This window comes from Urocitellus parryii, chromosome 8 (assembly GCF_045843805.1).
Source record: "Urocitellus parryii isolate mUroPar1 chromosome 8, mUroPar1.hap1, whole genome shotgun sequence".
Taxonomy (NCBI): domain Eukaryota; kingdom Metazoa; phylum Chordata; class Mammalia; order Rodentia; family Sciuridae; genus Urocitellus; species Urocitellus parryii.
The window spans coordinates 22,259,762-22,278,939 of NC_135538.1; the positions used below are offsets into that span (position 1 = coordinate 22,259,762).

General features: G+C 38.2%; 1 protein-coding gene across 4 annotated transcripts in view; it reads right to left on the bottom strand.

Moving 5' to 3' along the window:
• Nucleotides 1–11,698: 11,698 nt before the first annotated feature.
• Nucleotides 11,699–19,178, bottom strand: part of Aig1 (androgen induced 1) — a 237,753-nt gene continuing 230,273 nt past the window's right edge. For all 4 annotated transcript variants that reach the window (XM_077801682.1, XM_026397622.2, XM_077801681.1 and 1 more), the window contains 2 exons: nucleotides 17,659–17,822; nucleotides 11,699–12,153 (listed from right to left, as the gene is read on the bottom strand). In XM_077801682.1, coding sequence (XP_077657808.1) covers nucleotides 12,116–12,153; nucleotides 17,659–17,822 — 202 coding nt within the window. In that variant the 3' untranslated portion in view covers nucleotides 11,699–12,115. The remainder of the gene's footprint in view (nucleotides 12,154–17,658; nucleotides 17,823–19,178) is intronic.

The following is a 19,178-nucleotide window of genomic DNA, read 5'->3' on the forward strand; positions in this document are numbered from 1 at the left end:
ATGGCTTAAACTCACCAATTAAGAGACACAGGCTAGTAGAATGGATCACAAAACAAGACCCAACAATATGCTGTCTACAGGAGACGCATTTGATAGGAAAAGATATACATAGACTGAAGGTGAAAGGCTGGGAAAAATCATACCACTCATATGGACTGCGGAAACAAGCAGGAGTGTCCATACTCATATCTAATAAATTAGATTTCAAGCCAAAGTTAATCAAAAGGGACAAAGAAGGACACTTCATACTGCTCAAGGGAACCATACACCAACAAGACATAACAATCATAAATATATATGCCCCAAATAATGGTGCAGCTATGTTCATCAAGCAAACTCTTCTCAAGTTCAAGAGTCTAATAGACCACCATACAATAATCATGGGAGACTTCAACACACCTCTCTCACCACTGGACAGATCTTCCAAACAAAAGTTAAATAAGGAAACTATAGAACTCAATAACACAATTAACAACCTAGACTTAATTGACATATATAGACTATACCACCCAACATCAAGTAGTTACACATTTTTCTCAGCAGCACATGGAACCTTCTCAAAAATAGACCATATATTATGTCACAGGGCAACTCTTAGACAATACAAAGGGGTAGAGATAATACCATGCATCTTATCTGATCATAATGGAATGAAACTGAAAATCAATGATAAAAGAAGGAAGGAAAAATCAAGCATCACTTGGAGAATGAACAATAGGTTGCTGAGTGATCAATGGGTTTTAGAAAACATTAAGGAGGAAATTAAAAACTTCCTGGAGTTAAATGAAAACACAGACACAACATATCGGAATCTATGGGACACATTGAAAGCAGTTCTAAGAGGAAAATTCATTGCTTGGAGTTCATTCCTCAAAAAAAGAAAAAACCAACAAATAAATGATCTCATACTTCATCTCAAAATCCTAGAAAAAGAAGAGCAAAACAAGAGCAAAAGAAGTAGAAGGCAAGAAATAATTAAAATCAGAGCTGAAATTAATGAAATTGAAACAAAAGAAACAATTGAAAAAATTGACAAAATTGAAAGCTGGTTCTTTGAAAAAATAAATAAAATTGACAGACCCTTAGCCATGCTAACGAAGAGAAGAAGAGAGAGAACCCAAATTACTAGCATACGGGATGAAAAAGGCAATATCACAACAGACACTTCAGAAATACAGAAGATAATCAGAAATTATTTTGAATCCTTATACTCCAATAAAATAGAAGATAGTGAAGGCATAGATAAATTCCTTAAGTCTTATGATCTGCCCAGATTGAGTCAGGAGGATATTGACAACCTAAACAGACCAATAACAATAGAGGAAATAGAAGAAACCATCAAAAGACTACCAACTAAGAAAAGCCCAGGACCGGATTGGTATACAGCAGAGTTTTACAAAACCTTTAAAGAGGAACTAACACCAATACTTTTCAAGCTATTTCAAGAAATAGAAAAAGAGGGAGAACTTCCAAATTCAGTCTACGAGGCCAACATCACCCTGATTCCAAAACCAGACAAAGACACTTCAAAGAAAGAAAACTACAGACCAATATCTCTAATGAACCTTGACGCAAAAATCCTCAATAAAATTCTGGCGAATCGGATTCAAATACATATCAAAAAAATTATACACCATGATCAAGTAGGATTCATCCCTGGGATGCAAGGCTGGTTCAATATATGGAAATCAATAAATGTTATTCACCACATCAATAGACTTAAAAATAAAAACCATATGATCATCTCAATAGATGCAGAAAAAGCATTCGACAAAGTACAGCATCCCTTTATGTTCAAAACTCTAGAAAAACTAGGGATAACAGGATCATACCTCAACATTGTAAAAGCAATCTATGATAAGCCACAGGCCAGCATCATTCTGAATGGAGAAAAATTGAAGGCATTCCCTCTAAGATCTGGTACAAGACAGGGATGCCCTCTCTCACCACTTCTGTTCAACATAGTCCTTGAAACACTGGCCAGAGCAATTAGACAGACGAAAGAAATTAAAGGCATAAAAATAGGAAAAGAAGAACTTAAATTATCACTATTTGCAGATGATATGATTCTATACCTAGCAGACCCAAAAGGGTCTACAAAGAAGCTATTAGAGCTAATAAATGAATTCAGCAAAGTGGCCGGATATAAGATCAACACGCATAAATCAAAGGCATTCCTGTATATCAGCGACAAATCCTCTGAAACGGAAATGAGGAAAACTACTCCGTTCACAATATCCCCCCAAAAAATAAAATACTTGGGAATCAACCTAACAAAAGAGGTGAAAGATTTATACAATGAAAATTACAGAACACTAAAGAAAGACATAGAAGAAGACCTTAGAAGATGGAAAAATATACCCTGCTCATGGATAGGCAGAACCAACATCATCAAAATGGCGATATTACCAAAAGTTCTCTATAAGTTCAATGCAATGCCAATCAAAATCCCAACAGCATTTCTTGTAGAAATAGATAAAAGAATCATGAAATTCATATGGAATAATAAAAGACCCAGAATAGCAAAAACAATGCTAAGCAGGAAGTGTGAATCAGGCGGTATAGTGATTCCAGACTTCAAACTATACTACAGAGAAATAGTTACAAAAACAGCATGGTACTGGTACCAAAACAGGCGGGTGGACCAATGGTACAGAATAGAGGACACAGTAACCAATCCACAAAACTACAACTATCTTATATTTGATAAAGGGGCTAAAAGCATGCAATGGAGGAAGGATAGCATCTTCAACAAATGGTGCTGGGAAAACTGGAAATCCATTTGCATCAAAAAGAAGCTGAATCCCTATCTCTCGCCATGCACAAAAGTTAACTCAAAATGGATCAAGGAGCTTGATATTAAATCAGAGACACGGCATCTGATAGAAAAAAAAGTTGGTTATGATCTACATACTGTGGGATCGGTCCCCAAATTCCTCAATAGGACACCCATAGCGCAAGAGTTAACAACTAGAATCAACAAATGGGACTTAACTCAAACTAAAAAGTTTTTTCTCAGCAAAAGAAACAATAAGAGAGATAAACAGGGAGCCTACATCCTGGGAACAAATCTTTACTCCACACACTTCAGATAGAGCCCTAATAACCAGAATATACAAAGAACTCAAAAAATTAGACAATAAGATTACAAATAACCCAATCAATAAATGGGCCAAGGACCTGAACAGACACTTCTCAAAGGAGGACATGCAATCAATCAATAAGTACATGAAAAAATGCTCACCATCTCTAGCAGTCAGAGAAATGCAAATCAAAACTACCCTACGATACCATCTCACTCCAGTAAGATTGGCAGCCATTAGGAAGTCAAACAACAATAAGTGCTGGAGAGGATGCGGGGGAAAAGGGCACTCTTGTTCATTGCTGGTGGGACTGCAAATTGGTGCAGCCAATTTGGAAAGCAGTATGGAGATTTCTTGGAAAGCTGGGAATGGAACCACCATTTGACCCAGCTATTCCCCTTCTCGGTCTATTCCCTAAAGACCTAATAAGAGCATGCTACAGGGACACTGCTACATCGATGTTCATAGCAGCACAATTCACGATAGCAAGATTGTGGAATCAGCCTAGATGCCCTTCAATAGATGAATGGATAAAAAAATGTGGCATTTATACACAATGGAGTATTACTCTGCATTAAAAAATGACAAAATCATAGAATTTGGAGGGAAATGGATGGCATTAGAGCAGATTATGCTAAGTGAAGCTAGTCAATCTTTAAAAAACAAATACCAAATGACCCCTTTGATATAAGGGGAGTAAACAAGGACAGGGTAGGGACGAAGAGCTTGAGAAGAAGATGTACATTAAACAGGGATGAGAGGTGGGAGGGAAAGGGAGTGAGAAGGGAAATCGCATGGAAATGGAAGGCGATCCTCAGGGTTATACATAAGGACATATAAGAGGAAAGGAGGGGTAAGACAAGATAATACAAATAGAACAAATGATTTACAGTAGAAGGGGTAGAGAGAGAAAAGGGGAGGGGAGGGGAGGGGAGGGGAGGGGGGATAGTAGAGAATAGGACAGACAGCAGAATACATCAGACACTAGAAAGGCAATTTTGTCAATCAATGGAAGGGTAACTGATGTGATTCAGCAATCTGTATATGGGGTATAATTGGGAGTTCATAACCCACTTGAATCAAATTGTGAAATATGATATATCAAGAACTATGTAATGTTTTGAACGACCAACAATTTAAAAAAAAAAAAATATATATATATATATATATATATATATATAGAAAATAACTGGAGAACCTTTTTTGTCACTCTGCATTTTTGGTGCAATTTCTTCTTAAACCTTCTTCCATTAATTCTCGTTAATTAATTATTAATTTTCTTTTTCTAGAAGTGGAAGTAGAAGCAGGTTCTCTCCTTTACATGCAGGCAGAGAGAAAAGCACCTTTTCCAGAGAGTTGCCCAGAGGAAGGAAGCAAGTGGTTTAAACCAAAGGGAGGAACAGCTGGTTATTCTTCTTTGTACTCAGTGATTACAGAGCAGTAGGCAGAGTCATCCTGATGGGCTCCTGGGCAGAATGAGTTGCCTGCACAGGTCACTGGGTACCTAGCAGCACCTGCTCCGCGTGGGCGTGTCCCAGTGCTGCAAGCAGCTGGTGAGACCGGGCTGCGGTCCTACGGAAATAAGTAGCCCAAGGCTCAGCTGCTGGGATTTCCAAAGCCAAAATAACCCACCGTGAGAAAAATAACACAGCAACCCCCAAGTCCAAGGGCATACTCTATTTCCAGCACCGCAGTGCTGCGCGCATCCCAAAGGGCTCACAGTGAGCTGAATTAGTTTCTTTAAAGCACACAGGTGTCAGGTTCTGTAGGTGTTTAGTGTTTGGATCAGAAAACATTATTTGCTTGAGAAAGGAGTGGGGTAGTCACAGGGCCCCAGAGGAATTTTTCCTGGAACTGCTTTAAAATTCCACTCCACTAGGTTCCTTTTGTGAGAGTCGCCTGGAGAAATGTTTTTCTCTTAGATGTTGGTTTTGCGTCTTTCCTGCTTGTCTCAAAACATTAATTTTCTTTTCCATTAATAATAGAATTCTGTAGTTGTTTATAAATGCTTCTTTTTTAAAATGTAAAAATTTCCACTGATGGTCAAAATATAACTCATTTTAAGCCCGATAAATACTATTATAATATTTTTGTTGTTAGTATTTTAGTTAAAACAAGTGAAAAACATTTTTTGGGGGGGGGTTTGTTGGCTGTTTTGAGGGTTTTATTCACTTTGAAAATAATTTGTGAAGTGTTACATCATTGTGTAATCTTAGAATAATTTAAATAGTATTAGAATTATACGCAAGCGTTTTCAAGAACTTGTTCATAAAACACTGAACTTAACAACTTGTTTGAAGATGGTAAATTGAACATTAAAAAAAATCACTTCCACAAACATCAGTTTATGTTCAATTCCTTTTAAGTCCATTTCCCTTGAAAATTGAACATTTCATGGTTCTAAGAATTTGTTCCTAAAGTGCTATAAACATTTTTATAATTAAAATTTTACTTAATATCTGTTTATGTTGTCAAGTGTTTGTGTTTCTCTCTTTCAATTAACATGCTGATGGCTTGCATCTTTTATTGATATTGGTACACATGATATACTTGTGTATGTTAATCAACTTGTCAATTCTGATGTTTTCCTGCTTTTTATTTAATTTTTACTTTCATTTCCTTAGTTCCTAATATTGTTCATGAGAAGAAAAATAGGTACAATCCTCACAGAGAACAATTTGTCTGTACCTTTTAAAATTACAGATTATATTTACTATATAATATGTTTAATTATTTTTAAAACTTGGAGTTTTAAAAGTTTCAAAAAATGTTTTCTATTTCTTATATTTACTACATGGCTAATTTTTGTCACACAAATTTTGTATAAAAATGAAGTCTAAGGCTAATATTTTTTCTAAATATAGCTTTGATTACTTCTTGAGAATTTTGTTATTAGTTTCTGACTAGGTAGAAATTGTTGTGGTGTGAGTGTGTGTGTGTGTGTGTGTGTGTGTGTGTGTGTGTGTGTGTATTTGTTGTAGATGGACACAATACCTTTATTTTATTTTGTTTATTTTTATGTGGTGTTGGGGATTGAACCCAGTGCCTCACACATGCTAGGCAAGTGCTCTATCACTGAGCCACAACCCCAGCCCCTAGAAATTGCATTTTAATTTTTTGTCTGTAACACACTTTCCTCAGAGTTGTATTTAAATTAATTTATTACCCTTTTTAAGAATACAAACACTTTTCAAAATATTTTTAAAAATAAGATGGTGTCAAATAAGATCCCACCAATGGGGTCTCCTATCAGTCCTGTTTCATCCTTTATCGCACACATAAATAACTTTGTACATTTTTGTATCTTTCTAAAGTTTCTTTATCCATGTGCAAATGAATCTCCATCTTTTTATTCCTTCCTCATCATTTTGGCATGAAGAGTGGCATGCTATGCCCTTTCTTTGACATGTTTCTTCTTAAAATTTAAGGTAGATTTTTAGGTAGATTTCCCTGTATGGATGCACAAAGGATGTTATCAGGTCCTCTACCCCTCTTCCTTCTTTTTATAGCTCCGTAGTATTCTATCCCATAGAGGAACCATTATGTTTTAAACCAGTTTCCTATTAGGAAAGGAAAAATTTCAATTGTTTCCTTTTCTTCTGTTATAGACTTTGGTACAATCAATAAGTTAACCTGTGGAAATAAGTCTGTTAGCATAAATTCTGAAAAAACAGAATGACTAGGTCAAATGATTCATGCATCTGTAATTTAAAAAGATACAGACAAATTGTTCTCTGTGGGGACTGTACCTATTTATCTTTTCATGAACAATTATAAAAGTCTCCTATCCTCACAAATAGTGTTTTGTCAAATTTTAGGGGTTTTTGTCTATCCAGTAGGTAAAAATGATATTGAGGGTGGCTTTTATTGTGTTTTCTTATTGTGATTGAGGATGCATTCTTTTCATATGTTTAAGCAATACTTCCCTTTTTCCTCTGAAATTTTCATGTTCTTTGCCATTATTTTCCTACTAGGTTGCTGTTTGCTTTTTTCCCCCTAGGATTTCCTTATATATTAGGAACACAAATCCTTTGTTAAATGAGTTGTAATTTTTCCCTCCAGTTTGCGGATTTTGTCTTTTCTCTATTTTTTTTTCAATGTAGGAGTTTTAAAAAGAATTTTGATGTAACTGACTCTATTAATTTTGTTTTATGAGTATTATAGTATGATTCCTAGTTAACTGGAAAGGTCTTCTCTACTGCTGGAAAATTCCAAATCTTCTTTTCCTATAGTTTCTTAAACATTTTAAATCTTTGTTCCTTTCAAAATATGTCAGAGTAAAAGGTATAGGTATGAATCCAGCTATTTTTTTTCCATATTTAGATGGCTTTCTGATTATCCTTATAATATTTACTGAATAATCCATCCTTCCTCACTGATTTGAGGTACAACTTTTATCTATATTCCAAAATCCCATATGTATTTAGTTATTGATCTTTCCATTTTGTTTCATAGTTCACACTGCTTTATTTAGAGAAGCTTTTATTTTAATATTTGGTTGGGTTAGTTTTCTGCTCCTTTATTGCTACTATTTTTCCCCCAGAATTTTCCTGACACTTGTTGATTTTTACATGATGTTTCAGGATTAATTTACCTAGTTTTAGAAACAAACGAACAAACAAACAAATAAATAAATAAAATGATGGGTACTTTCAGTTCATACTGAATTTATAAACTTTAGGCTTTCTAAGAACAGGACATGTGTTGCTACTTGTTAAAATCTTATCTTACATAATTTTTCATAATTTTCTTTTTAAGTTTGTTTCTATTGCATATGGGAACTTTTCTTCCATGATTTTCCATTACATCTTGTATGTAGGACAACTACTGATTTGTGTGTGTTAATTTTATATTCTATTGCCATACTATCTTAATTCTTAAGTCATTTTCCAGTTTACTTTTTTTCCAAATCTAGACACCAATAATATATCCTAAATCCATATATTCTTTTTACAATGTAACATTGATACTTCTCCATCAAGACACGGGGAGTCTATGTTTCCTCCCCTCGAGTCTGTCATAAATGCAGAAGCACTCTGAGACTTCTGAAGCCAAGCCATATTAAGAAACATAACTTTTACCTGGATTTGCTGGGACCCAGCCACTATATTACATCAAAGCCAACATAAAAATGACAGTCAACTATATAGGATGAAGCCAGCCCCCACACGAAAAGGACACATGTAGCTGTTCTAGGGACAGCCTAAGCTGAGGTCTCAATTAAGAGCCAGCAACAATCACTGGACACGCACATGAATAAGCCCTTAGATGGCTCTAGCTCCAGCCTTCAAGTCACCTTGGCAGATACAATCCCCATTAACAAGCTCATGCTACTAAACCCTGCTCATGTGGCCAATTCTTTGGCAAAGTAAATGTTTTCAGCCATTAAGTTTTGTCATAGTGTGTCAGTGGTAAGAAATAATCAGATCAGGTTTTGTGTGTTTGTTTAAAATCATATCATTACAAAAGTGTGATATTTTTACCTTTTCATTTTAATTTGTAAAGCTCTATTTTTTCTCTGTGGTCAGGGGTTTGGAACCACATAGTCAATGTGATACATATTTCCTTCAAAAATCCAATAAGACCCCATGGTCTTGCGTGCATGAAAACCTTGGATTTCACTTTAGAGGCATGTAATGTCATGCTCACATGGATTACGAGAACCCCAGAAACTTCATAAAGGTGGATGGCTCCTGCATGTTTATTTTGGAAGGGGCCATTTATCTATTACCTATTGGCATGCATGTGGCTTATGAAGGTCTCTAGGGTATGTGTTGCATCCTGCAAGGAGTATAATTTAATCAGAGTAATAGAGGCTTGATGGCCCATGCAATGATTAGACAACCAAGGTCACTGATACACTGCCAGAAGGCACACTGCTGTCCTTGCATGGTAGAAGAAAATTTTCATAGCTTTATACCAGAGCTTGCATTGAGTTATCCCTACAAAAAAGGACCTTTCATCCGGAAGAGTTCCTGTAAGTGGAGTCACCACCTAAGTGAGTTTATAATAACTCATTACCATTCTCCAAAAGCCATTAGTTTGTTATGCACAGCAATGTTAATTTACTAGGACTACCATAATAACCACAGCCTGGGGCGTAACCAACAGATCTATTTCCACAGAGTTCTGAGGCTGGAAGTCCAAGAACAAGCTGTCAGCAGGTTGCAGTGTCTTCTGAGGCCTCTTTCTTTGGCTTGCATTTGGTTCTCACATGGCCTTTTCTCTGAGCATCCTGGTGTATCTTTGTGCATCCAAATATTCCCTTCTTATGAAGACACCAGCATTTTGGATTGGGGCCTACCCTAATGGCCTCATTTTAACGTAATCACTTCTTTAAAGGCCTTATCTCCAAATAGTCACATTCTGAGGTACTAGGGGTTAGGGCTTCAACAATAGGAACTGTAGAAGGATGCAAATCAACACATTACTACGGGTCAAACAGGTGAGTTGAGTGTGGTTGTGATGGCAATCACCAACTCTGTAAGTCTTTGATAGTGGCACTATCAAAATGTGGCATTGCTTTTGTTTTTGGTAGCTTTCTGCTTGACCTTTCCTACTTCCTCGTTCCAACTCTGAGAGTTAGGGAGTCAGTATGGTGATTCTTCCAGATAGTCTGATTCTATCAACTGTGCTTTCAGAAAAGGGCCAAGGAATGCTAAGTGAAATAAACCAATCCCAGAAAACCAAAGGCCCAGTGTTCTCTCTGATATGCAGACGCTTACTCAAAATAAGGGAGGGGGAGGGAAGAATAGAAGTTCTTTGGATGAGATAGAGGGGAATGAAGGGAAGGGAGGGGAGGTGGGGATAGGAAAGACAGTAGAATGAACCAGACATAACTTTCCCATGTTCATATATGAATACACGAGTGAAAATCCACATCATGTACAACCATAAGAAGGGGAAGTTATACTCCAGGTATGTATGATATGTCAGAATTCACTTTACTGTCATGTAGAGCTAAAAACAAATAAAAAAAAGAAAAATAAAAACAAAATTTAAAAAGTGGGGGGCATGGAGTGCCTCACCATGAGGGACTTGGGTTTGAACTGCACATTAAATCACTGTTTGTTTTAGTTTACCATTTTCAGGTGTATTTTGGCTATTTTTTCTATCTTTCAGAATGACTTTGTGTCTGTTTTGCAATATATAGAATAGAGTTGGATTTGCCTTTGAGATGTAGTCTAAAAATATTTTTCTTTTAATATATGAATACTCTTTTATGTTTATTGATATTGACATGTTTGGTTAGAGTTCTTTTGTAATATTTTATGATATGTTACTTTTCTACATTATTGTAGTTACTGACTGAACTTTCCTTCTTCAGGCTAGAAGTTTTAATGAGTAGTATGTTAAAAATTGGATGTATGTACTGTGAAGTACAAACACATTTACTATTAAAGTATATCTACTTTGAATTATCTTCAGTAAATTATCAGGAGCATCCTAGAACCTTCTCTCCTCTGCAGGTGGGTACTGGGCCCTTGGCAGTTGCCAATGGGAATACTCAGCCTCAGTTAGGAAGGGGTTGTAATTAAGAAAAAATAAATAGAGGAAGAGAATGTATGTGTATGTGCATGTTAGGGTATTTGTGCAGGTGTAGGTGTGTGTGTGGTGGGAAGATAGAGAAAGAGAGGGGGAGAGATATTTCAAGCATTTTAAAAATTATATTATCATCAATTAAATAATAATTTTTTGTGTGTGTGATAGCAGAGATTGAACCCAAGGGCGCTTAACTACTGAACCACACACTCAGCCCTTTTTATGCTTTAGTTTGAGACAGGGTCTCACTAGGTTGCTTACAGCCTCACTTAGTTGCTAAAGGAGGCTTCAAACTTGTGATTCTCTTGTCTCAGCCTCCCAAGCCACTAGGATTACAGGTGTGTACCACCATGCCCAGCTTTAAATAATAATTTTTCTAGTAAATTATTTTATATAATTTGCTGATCCAACTCAGGGTGGACAACCAGCACCTATATTTGTGTTAGGTATTACTTTATAATTTATATAGCATTCCATTTTCTACTTTAAAATTAATCATGGTCATCAGTAGAGAAAGGGACTGGGGGCAGGGAGAGGGAGGTGTGGCGGTACTAAGGAATAAAACTGACCAAATTATGTGCACATATGAATATGTAGCAATGAATCCCACTATTATTTATAATTATAATGCACTAATTAAAAATAAATACACAGAGGCAAAAAAGTAATTATGTCTCAAGATTTTATAAGCTAGTATTGAGAAAGTTTTCCTTTTTGGAATTGCCATCTACACTTTTTCTAAGTCAGAGAAAGTATAGGAAAGAACTAGGTATAGTAAACCCACTTTCAACAGGTGATAATGCAGAATAAGAAAGGAGATGCCAGTGTTGTTAGGATCTTGAGAAACACCACGTGAACATCGGATTTGGGGTTGCTTGGTCTTTATTAAAGTTTGCATCAAGGGAGTTTCACAAGATTAAATCAGGAGATTGAGTACACTCAGGGTTTTGACTAATTTGATGTAATTATTACTAACATTGCCCGGATGAGGTGACTGTGACTTAATTGCAATTGGAACCATATGTCTTGCTTCCCCTCAGGCCCCCAAGATGGCCTAGGTGTGTTATTCCAGCTCCTTTGGGACTAAATACACTCATGCCTTGCTCCACATACCCCCCTTTGACTTGAAATATTTCTCAACAAGAAACACAATAGAATTTTATTCCTCCTTGATTAAATGGAGTTACAATTGCAAAAAGGAAAATCCAATGATCAATTTTAGTTTTAAAGCTAGAAAAGGAAAAAAGATGTTATTATCAAAAATGAATTTGGAAAGAATTCTTTAAAACACAGCCAAGGTGAAAGTATTTTTGGAAAGCACTGTATTCTATTTGTATGCATATTTGTGTATAAAAAGTGCCCTCCCTCTGGGGCAGGGAGGTTGGGGCTGATGACATTGCCTCTTGTGAGGTTCTGTTCTACATTGCAGATGCTGGAGGTGACAAAGCTCAGTGGTGATTCAATCCTGCTTTTCTGTTTAGACCTGGATCTTATTCCAGTTTAGGCTTCTCTTTCTCTTCTTCCATACCTAGAAATATAAAGAAAGTTCTTTATTTGGGCATCAGATTAAACTAGGATCAGATGTGTCAAAACTGCTCACAAAACTCTCATCTCCCCACCTTCCTATAGACTGCTCCCCCTTTTTCTCTTAACGGAAAAGGAAAGCCATGTACCACTTTTCCCAGAAACATCCTCAGTCACTTCTTTGCACAACCTTTCCCTGAATCAGGACACAACACCTCCGGGGCACACACAGCTCTCTCTCTTCTGTGGGTGAGGAGCACCCATTGATTCTTGATCCATTGAGTTTGTGTGAAAACCCCAACCTGACCAACAGAAGCCGTGCAGCTGATGTATTTCAAATGGACTTCATTTATTTTTATTCTAGTCCTGTTTCTTCCTAAGGCAAGGACTCTGGATTTCCAAGAGTTAAGACTTTAAAAAAAAAATATTTATTTTTATATTTTAAAAAGCTCATAAGGATCTTATTAGTCACAAGAACTATTTATTTCCATACCTGTGTGTACTTTTTAAAAGACATTTTTGCAATGCTAGGGGTGGAACCCAGTGGGTCATGCATGCTACACAAGTGCCCATCACTAGGCTACACCCCAGCCAAGTCTTCCTTCTATTCAACCTGCTGCTGATAGACCTACACTTTTCTTCTTTTCCTCCTGCAGAATTTGTGTGTACTAGACTAGTAAGATCTGCCTGTTGTCTTTGGTGAATAGCCAGCAGCAACCTTTCATTTTCCTGGGGATAAATATGTTGGAGTCAGTCTTATAAATTATAATTAACTTTTTTCTTTTGCTCCTAGTTAAACATTTTTTCTCATGTTACCAAATTTTCAGAGACTTTTTGCATGTTGCTTTCAATAGCAATGATGGAATTAAAGAATTCAGAATACCGCTTTCCAGGTTTTAGTAGTATTCTTTTATCAATTGCTAGCTCTCTGAGAGCAGGGCCCTTAATTGTATCTCTAGCATCCAATATGCAGTGTCTGTCTCATAGGAGGTACTCAATCGTCACTGAATAAATTAAGAAACCATGCATATAAAGAAGGCCTCAGAAGACTGGAACTGCAGGAAAGCAGTAGAACAAAACATGGGCCTCCACAATATAATAAATCATAAAGCTCCATAGGGTCATAGAGCCCATATTGGCTCCCCACCAACTCCCACTCCCAGCTCCTAGTCTGTTTGGTGGGGTCAGGGGGAGGTAGTGGGTGTCCTCAACAGTCTTTTGTGTTTGGTTCTCATAACTCAGGAACTACAACACTGTTTCCAAATTACTTCTCAGATTACGAAAAACCTCATTTTGAAGAACAAGGACATTGAGAGGGAGGAGGAAGAGGGCTTCCCTGTTGGTAGCTAAGGCAAATAACCGATTCTGTTCAAACTGCACACAAGATTCGAGTTCCAACTTCTGGCCCACATTCTCTGTCCGTGGAGAAGGTACTGGGGACTAATATGAACTTGCTTTCTAATGTCTTTTTCCTCCAAATCCTCTTCTGCTAATGGGCCAAGGAGGCAGCATGGCGGAATCTTCAGAAGCGGGAGTGGGGAACAGGGAGCATTCTCTGATCTAGAGAAGGAAAATGGCTCCCCACCTATTTTGGTTTGGCAGCTGTGAGATTGAGGTGAAAAATTAGACAGCTGTAATAACTGTTTAGAAGAACCAGGCGTATAGTATCCACACAAAGCAGAAAGAACCCTGTCACAAAGCTGATGGTGGCTGCAGATGCAGGACACCAGGACAAGACTGTCCTTGAGGGAGGCATTTAGGTGTGTCCTCAGGCTGGAACAGGGGCTCCACCAGGGGGCAGTACTTTGACACTGCCAGCCTGCAGGGCCCAGGCAAGAAATGACCTGGAGAAGAAAGGCCAGGGGGGTTCTGCATTCTCAGGCTCTCCTTCCCAACTCATGTGTGAAAGTCCTAACCCTCTTTTCTGATGGTTTGGCCGATCGCACAGAGGCCAATTTTTTTTTTTTGGGGGGGGGCGGGGGGACGGGATTTTCTACCAGCAGAGACACTGTCATTTTGGACAATCACAAAGAAATGAAGGAGACAAATCATTGGTCAAGATGGCTCAGGCACTGCCTCCTGGTTCCAGAGGGTGGGGCTGTAGCCCAGGCTGAAGGGGTGGAGCTACTGCTGGCCCAAGGCAGGGCCACGCCCCCTTCCCTGTGAACCCTGAAGACAGAGCAGCCAATCAAAGAGGATTATTCTCAAGCTTTCAAATCTGATGGATTTTCCTTGCTGGCTTTCAGACTTTCTTGGGAACCACCAGGGGCCTTCTTTCCCCTGCCATTTCTCTCCCACCATTGTGTCTTACAAGCAGGTAATTTCTTATTTGATTTCATAGGTTTCCATGCAACTGGAGAATAATTTTGCTTCAGGATGACTCATACTTCAAGTCTCATCCATGCCTGATTGATACCATATTAAGATGAGATTTTGGATTTAAGAGTTGATGTTGGAAGGACTTTGGGGACCACTGGGATGAGGGGAATGTATTTTGCACGTGTGAAGGTCATGAATTTTATGAGGCAGGGAGCATTATAGGCTGAATTATGTCCCTCCAAAATTCTCATGCTGAATTCTGAACCGCTGGATTCTCAGAATGTGACCTTTTTTGTATAGGGTCTTCACAAAATTAAATGAAAGTCATCAGGGTGGGCCCTGGGCCCTCATCAAATATGACTTATGTCCTCAAAAAAAGGGGAAGTTGGGGAGCTATCTCACATACAGGGAGAACACAAGTAAAGGAAGATGGGTAACTGTAAGCCAAGGAGACATCAGGAACAGATACTTCCCTCACAGAGGAACCAATTATGCCAATACCTTGGATTTGGACTTCCGGTCCCTAGATGTGTGAGCTAATGAATTTCTGTCGTTAAGCCACCCAGCTTGTGGGACTCTGTTCCCACAGTCTTAGTAAACTAAACTTCCATGAAACCATCTTGAGTTACTTAATTATAAAAAGAGCAAATGCTTGATTTTTAACTTAGCCTATTTTAAGGGCTTTTAAAAATTTATGTTTCCTATCAGCTTAGCCTGTTTTGCAATTATATAGGCAAGGTCTGTGGTTCTGATGAAGTCTCTGAGTTCTCATATGTCTGGATTTCTAAACATGATGATGTGCTGATGCTTCACTAGCAATAGCACTGGACTGAACCTTGGCTAGAAGGTATTGGCTCTGCCACCAACTATTTTGGTAGGTCCCTCTATTTTGGTATGACCCTCTGGGGGCTTTAAGATTTCTGAGCCTCAGCTGACTTTGATAAAAGGAAAAGGTTGGTTTAGATGATTCCTGATCTCTTTTTTCAGCAATAACCTCACACAATAATGCAATCATGTGATTTTTTCTTGAAGTTAGAGTTGACAAAACTAAGTCAAGGAACTCAAGTCACAAAAACCATTATGGAGCAAGGGAAGGGGGCTCATGTGCAGTGTTCCTTCTTCTGGGAGGATTCTGTAGTAACTGGTGTGGGGTAGTGATGATACACTGTATGCCACTGTATTCAACACACACACACTCACACACACACACACACACACACACACACACACACTCACACTCCGTGTTCAATCAGCAGTTTCAAAAGTCAACTACTAATGAGCCAGGAAACTAAGTAAAGTGCCAGATGAGAATTAGGGAAAATTAGAGAGCCATCTAAAGCAGAGAGTCAATTCTAATTCTTGGTTGATAGAGAGAGCAGTGGGCTTGGTATTCCTAGATCTTAAAATATTTGATAGGAATTTGAAGCCTGGCCTTTATGTGAAGTCTCCCAAGTTTTAAATGATGGTTCCAAACTCAAAGCCCCACTATGTAGGCCTAGTGAAACTTCTTGGTGGATACAATTTAGGGGCAGGTGATCAGTTTTGTGATCCCCTATTGTAAATGGGAAGATACCTACCTGACACAAAACATCAGCCTCAACGGAATCAACTAGAGAGAAGTAGACGAAATTAATTTCAAACCTGAGATGAGTTATAAAAAGTTAGCCTTCACTCAAGTGCCTTAACAGAATAGGACAATTAAAGTGAACAGACCATTTGAAAAAGTCTTAGTTTCACTATTCATTTTAAACTCCTCATTCAAAGTTGTTAAAAGCAATATTATTTTAATCTAGAATGGATATTTATCACTCCTGGTTTTTAGGCCATTTCCTCATAAAAGTATTAGAAAAATGATCAAATGACTGTCAGACAAATCAAGGGGACACAGACAGTCATAAATATTTCCTGTCTTGGACTATTAAATCTGAATACAGTTTTCCTTACAAGAATCTGAAAAAAAAGCTTAATTTTGTTTTCAAAATATTTTCAGTTAACTAAATGCCTCTATAAATTATATAAATTAACTAATAGAGAAAGATTATTATTCCCATCAAACAGAGGGAACATTATTAAAAGATAACTTCTGATTCCCCAAACTGTGGCCTGAACTGAATAAAAAATTTTGACATCTTTTCAATAGACTACTCATCAAACAGAAAAGCTGAGAAAGTAAACCCTCAATTCCTCTGGGCCATTTAGCATTGGCTAACACCTTGACACACACAATCTTAGAAGATTCACACAAAAAAATGCCTGAATCAGTAACTGCAATCACTGTGCTTTATTTGTGTATTAGATGGAGTTCCTGGCATAGTATCTGACATGGAGTGGGGTGCTCAATGTTTGTGGAGCAGAATCCAGTTACTGGTGACCTCTAGAATGCTGTGATTGTTGGAGATGTCCAGAGCTTTCTAGAATCCCCACACCATCTTGCCTTTGGATGGTATGTTCATGCAGGATTCAAATCACTACACATGTATCACTTTTCCACCTTCCAATGTTTATGTTATATTACATACAATTTGGACAGATTTTGCACAGCTTGGACAAGATTACACGTCTTGCCCAGATGGAGGCTCTGCCATAAATGGAAACAAAATAGAAATCACATCATGGGTTACGACAGCTTTTGCAACAATGCAGTATTACCTTTCACAAGCCTGTACCTCTTTGCCATCTTCGTACCTTAAAGAGGACAGTCACTGGAGAGTCATTTGGCCAGAGGCATTCTGAGGTGCTAATTATGTGGTGGTGAGACTCCTCTGAGACTATTGCACCCACATAAAAGAAAGTAGACAACCAGGTGACTTAACAAGACCTCTTGGCTACATTTCATAACTTATCTATTAAATTTTGGGTCCTTTTGGCTAAGAAAGCATTTGGATAACCAGAGCAAATGTCTCTAATATTTTTTTCCTGTTAATACTATGTTTTTCCCTATAAAATTTTATGGATTTGGAGGTTTTACTAGCTAATAAGACTGAGTGAGTAGTCAACCTATCAGGTAAAACCTCCAACAGTTCCTAAATTAATATTGTAATTATAAAAATGAGAATTTCAGAAGAGATCCAGCGCGAGGCTTAAAGGAGAGGCTGCTGTGGAATTTTCCCTCAGTCTCTGCATCAGCTGTCGTGGGCAGCACTTCTCCTGTTTTATGCCCTCCCTCCCTCTCCCACCCCCAAATACTTACTTCTCTGTGTATCCCAGATGTAGTTGTTCAGAACTTCTCCCAGCAGGTACAGAAAGTTCATCAAGATGGTCGTTGACCCAAAGAAGATGATCCTGGCTCCAGGGCCAATGTGTTCCAGGAAGGGGTACACCCACATGCCGGTGACATGATGCACCCAGCACACCCTGCCATGGAGTTGGAAAGGAGACAGAGGCAGTCACTCTCATGGCAGATGTCAGAGCTGCTAGGTTACAAGTGCACACGCCCCCATCAAACCGTGCTTCAGCAGCTGCCAGTCCCAAGTGTGGCTTCTGATCCTTGGGAGTGACCAGAAACCTGGTGGTTGGTGGTTTTTACCTTTTATTTTGAAATAATTTTAGACTCTCAGAAAGGGGTGCAAATATGAGGCAGAGAATTCCCATCTGTCCCACTTAGCCTGTTGACATCTTGTATAATCCTGGGGCCATCACTACATCTAAGAAGTCAACCTTGGTACAGCAGTATTAATGAAACTACGGCTTTGTCTGAAATTCCCCATTGTTTCCATCAATGTCCTTTTTCTGTACCAGGACCCACTCCGGGGTCCCTCATTACATTTAAAGGCGAGTCTCCTTGGTCTGCATTCTGGCAGCTCCTTAGCCTCTCCTTGTCTTTGAAGGAACTCACAGCTTTTGGTCAGGTATTTGAAACTGTTATACAATCTTTTTAATCTCTTCTTTACATAATGAAACAATGTAGCATTAGGCAGCCACACTGTAACCAGATCTAGGTGGGGATGTACAGGCATCCTGCCAGACCACCTTCCAACCAGACATGACTGCGAGCCGCGCATGCTGGCAGGACCATCCCGGAGCCTAGCAGACACCAGGCTTCCTGCTCCTCTGATCTTCTCATCCTACGTTCATTTCACCGTCCCCCCCCTCCCCATTTTACATATGTACTTGTAATCATTCTATTTGTGTCTGGAGATATTTTTGGCTCAGTGGGAACAGCAACGTCATCTATTGCCTCTGCTTTCAAAAGTTTTGTTAGAGTAACTGAGCCACTGGCTTGGTCCTGACATGACTGTTCATAGCTGTTTTTCAAAAATATTTTGGAGTTCATTACTCTATTGAATGTTGTCAATTTTGAAGACCAAATAAAATATGAATAACTGTAGTATACTAGGAATAAAATTACTTTTTAAACTAATGTATTCTGGGGTCATCTCATTTTCCATGATTTCACTCTTTAAGGAGTGTACTAACATATTCATTACCTACACATAAATTCATTGAAGAAGGAAACCTGGGGTCTCAGAGCTTGTATTATCCATGAAGATAACCCCCAACCCCCATGGAAGTCAAAATTCATTTTGGGGTGTTAGTAAAACACTCTTACTTTTTAAATGTAGAAAGCATATACATACACAGCTAAAATCATGCATGTGTATATATATAAATGCATGCACATAAAAAGATATACACTATGTCTGTGGTATCAGAACTTCATGGCTCAGCAATTCCACTCCTAGGTATGCAGCAAAATAATAGAAAGCAGAA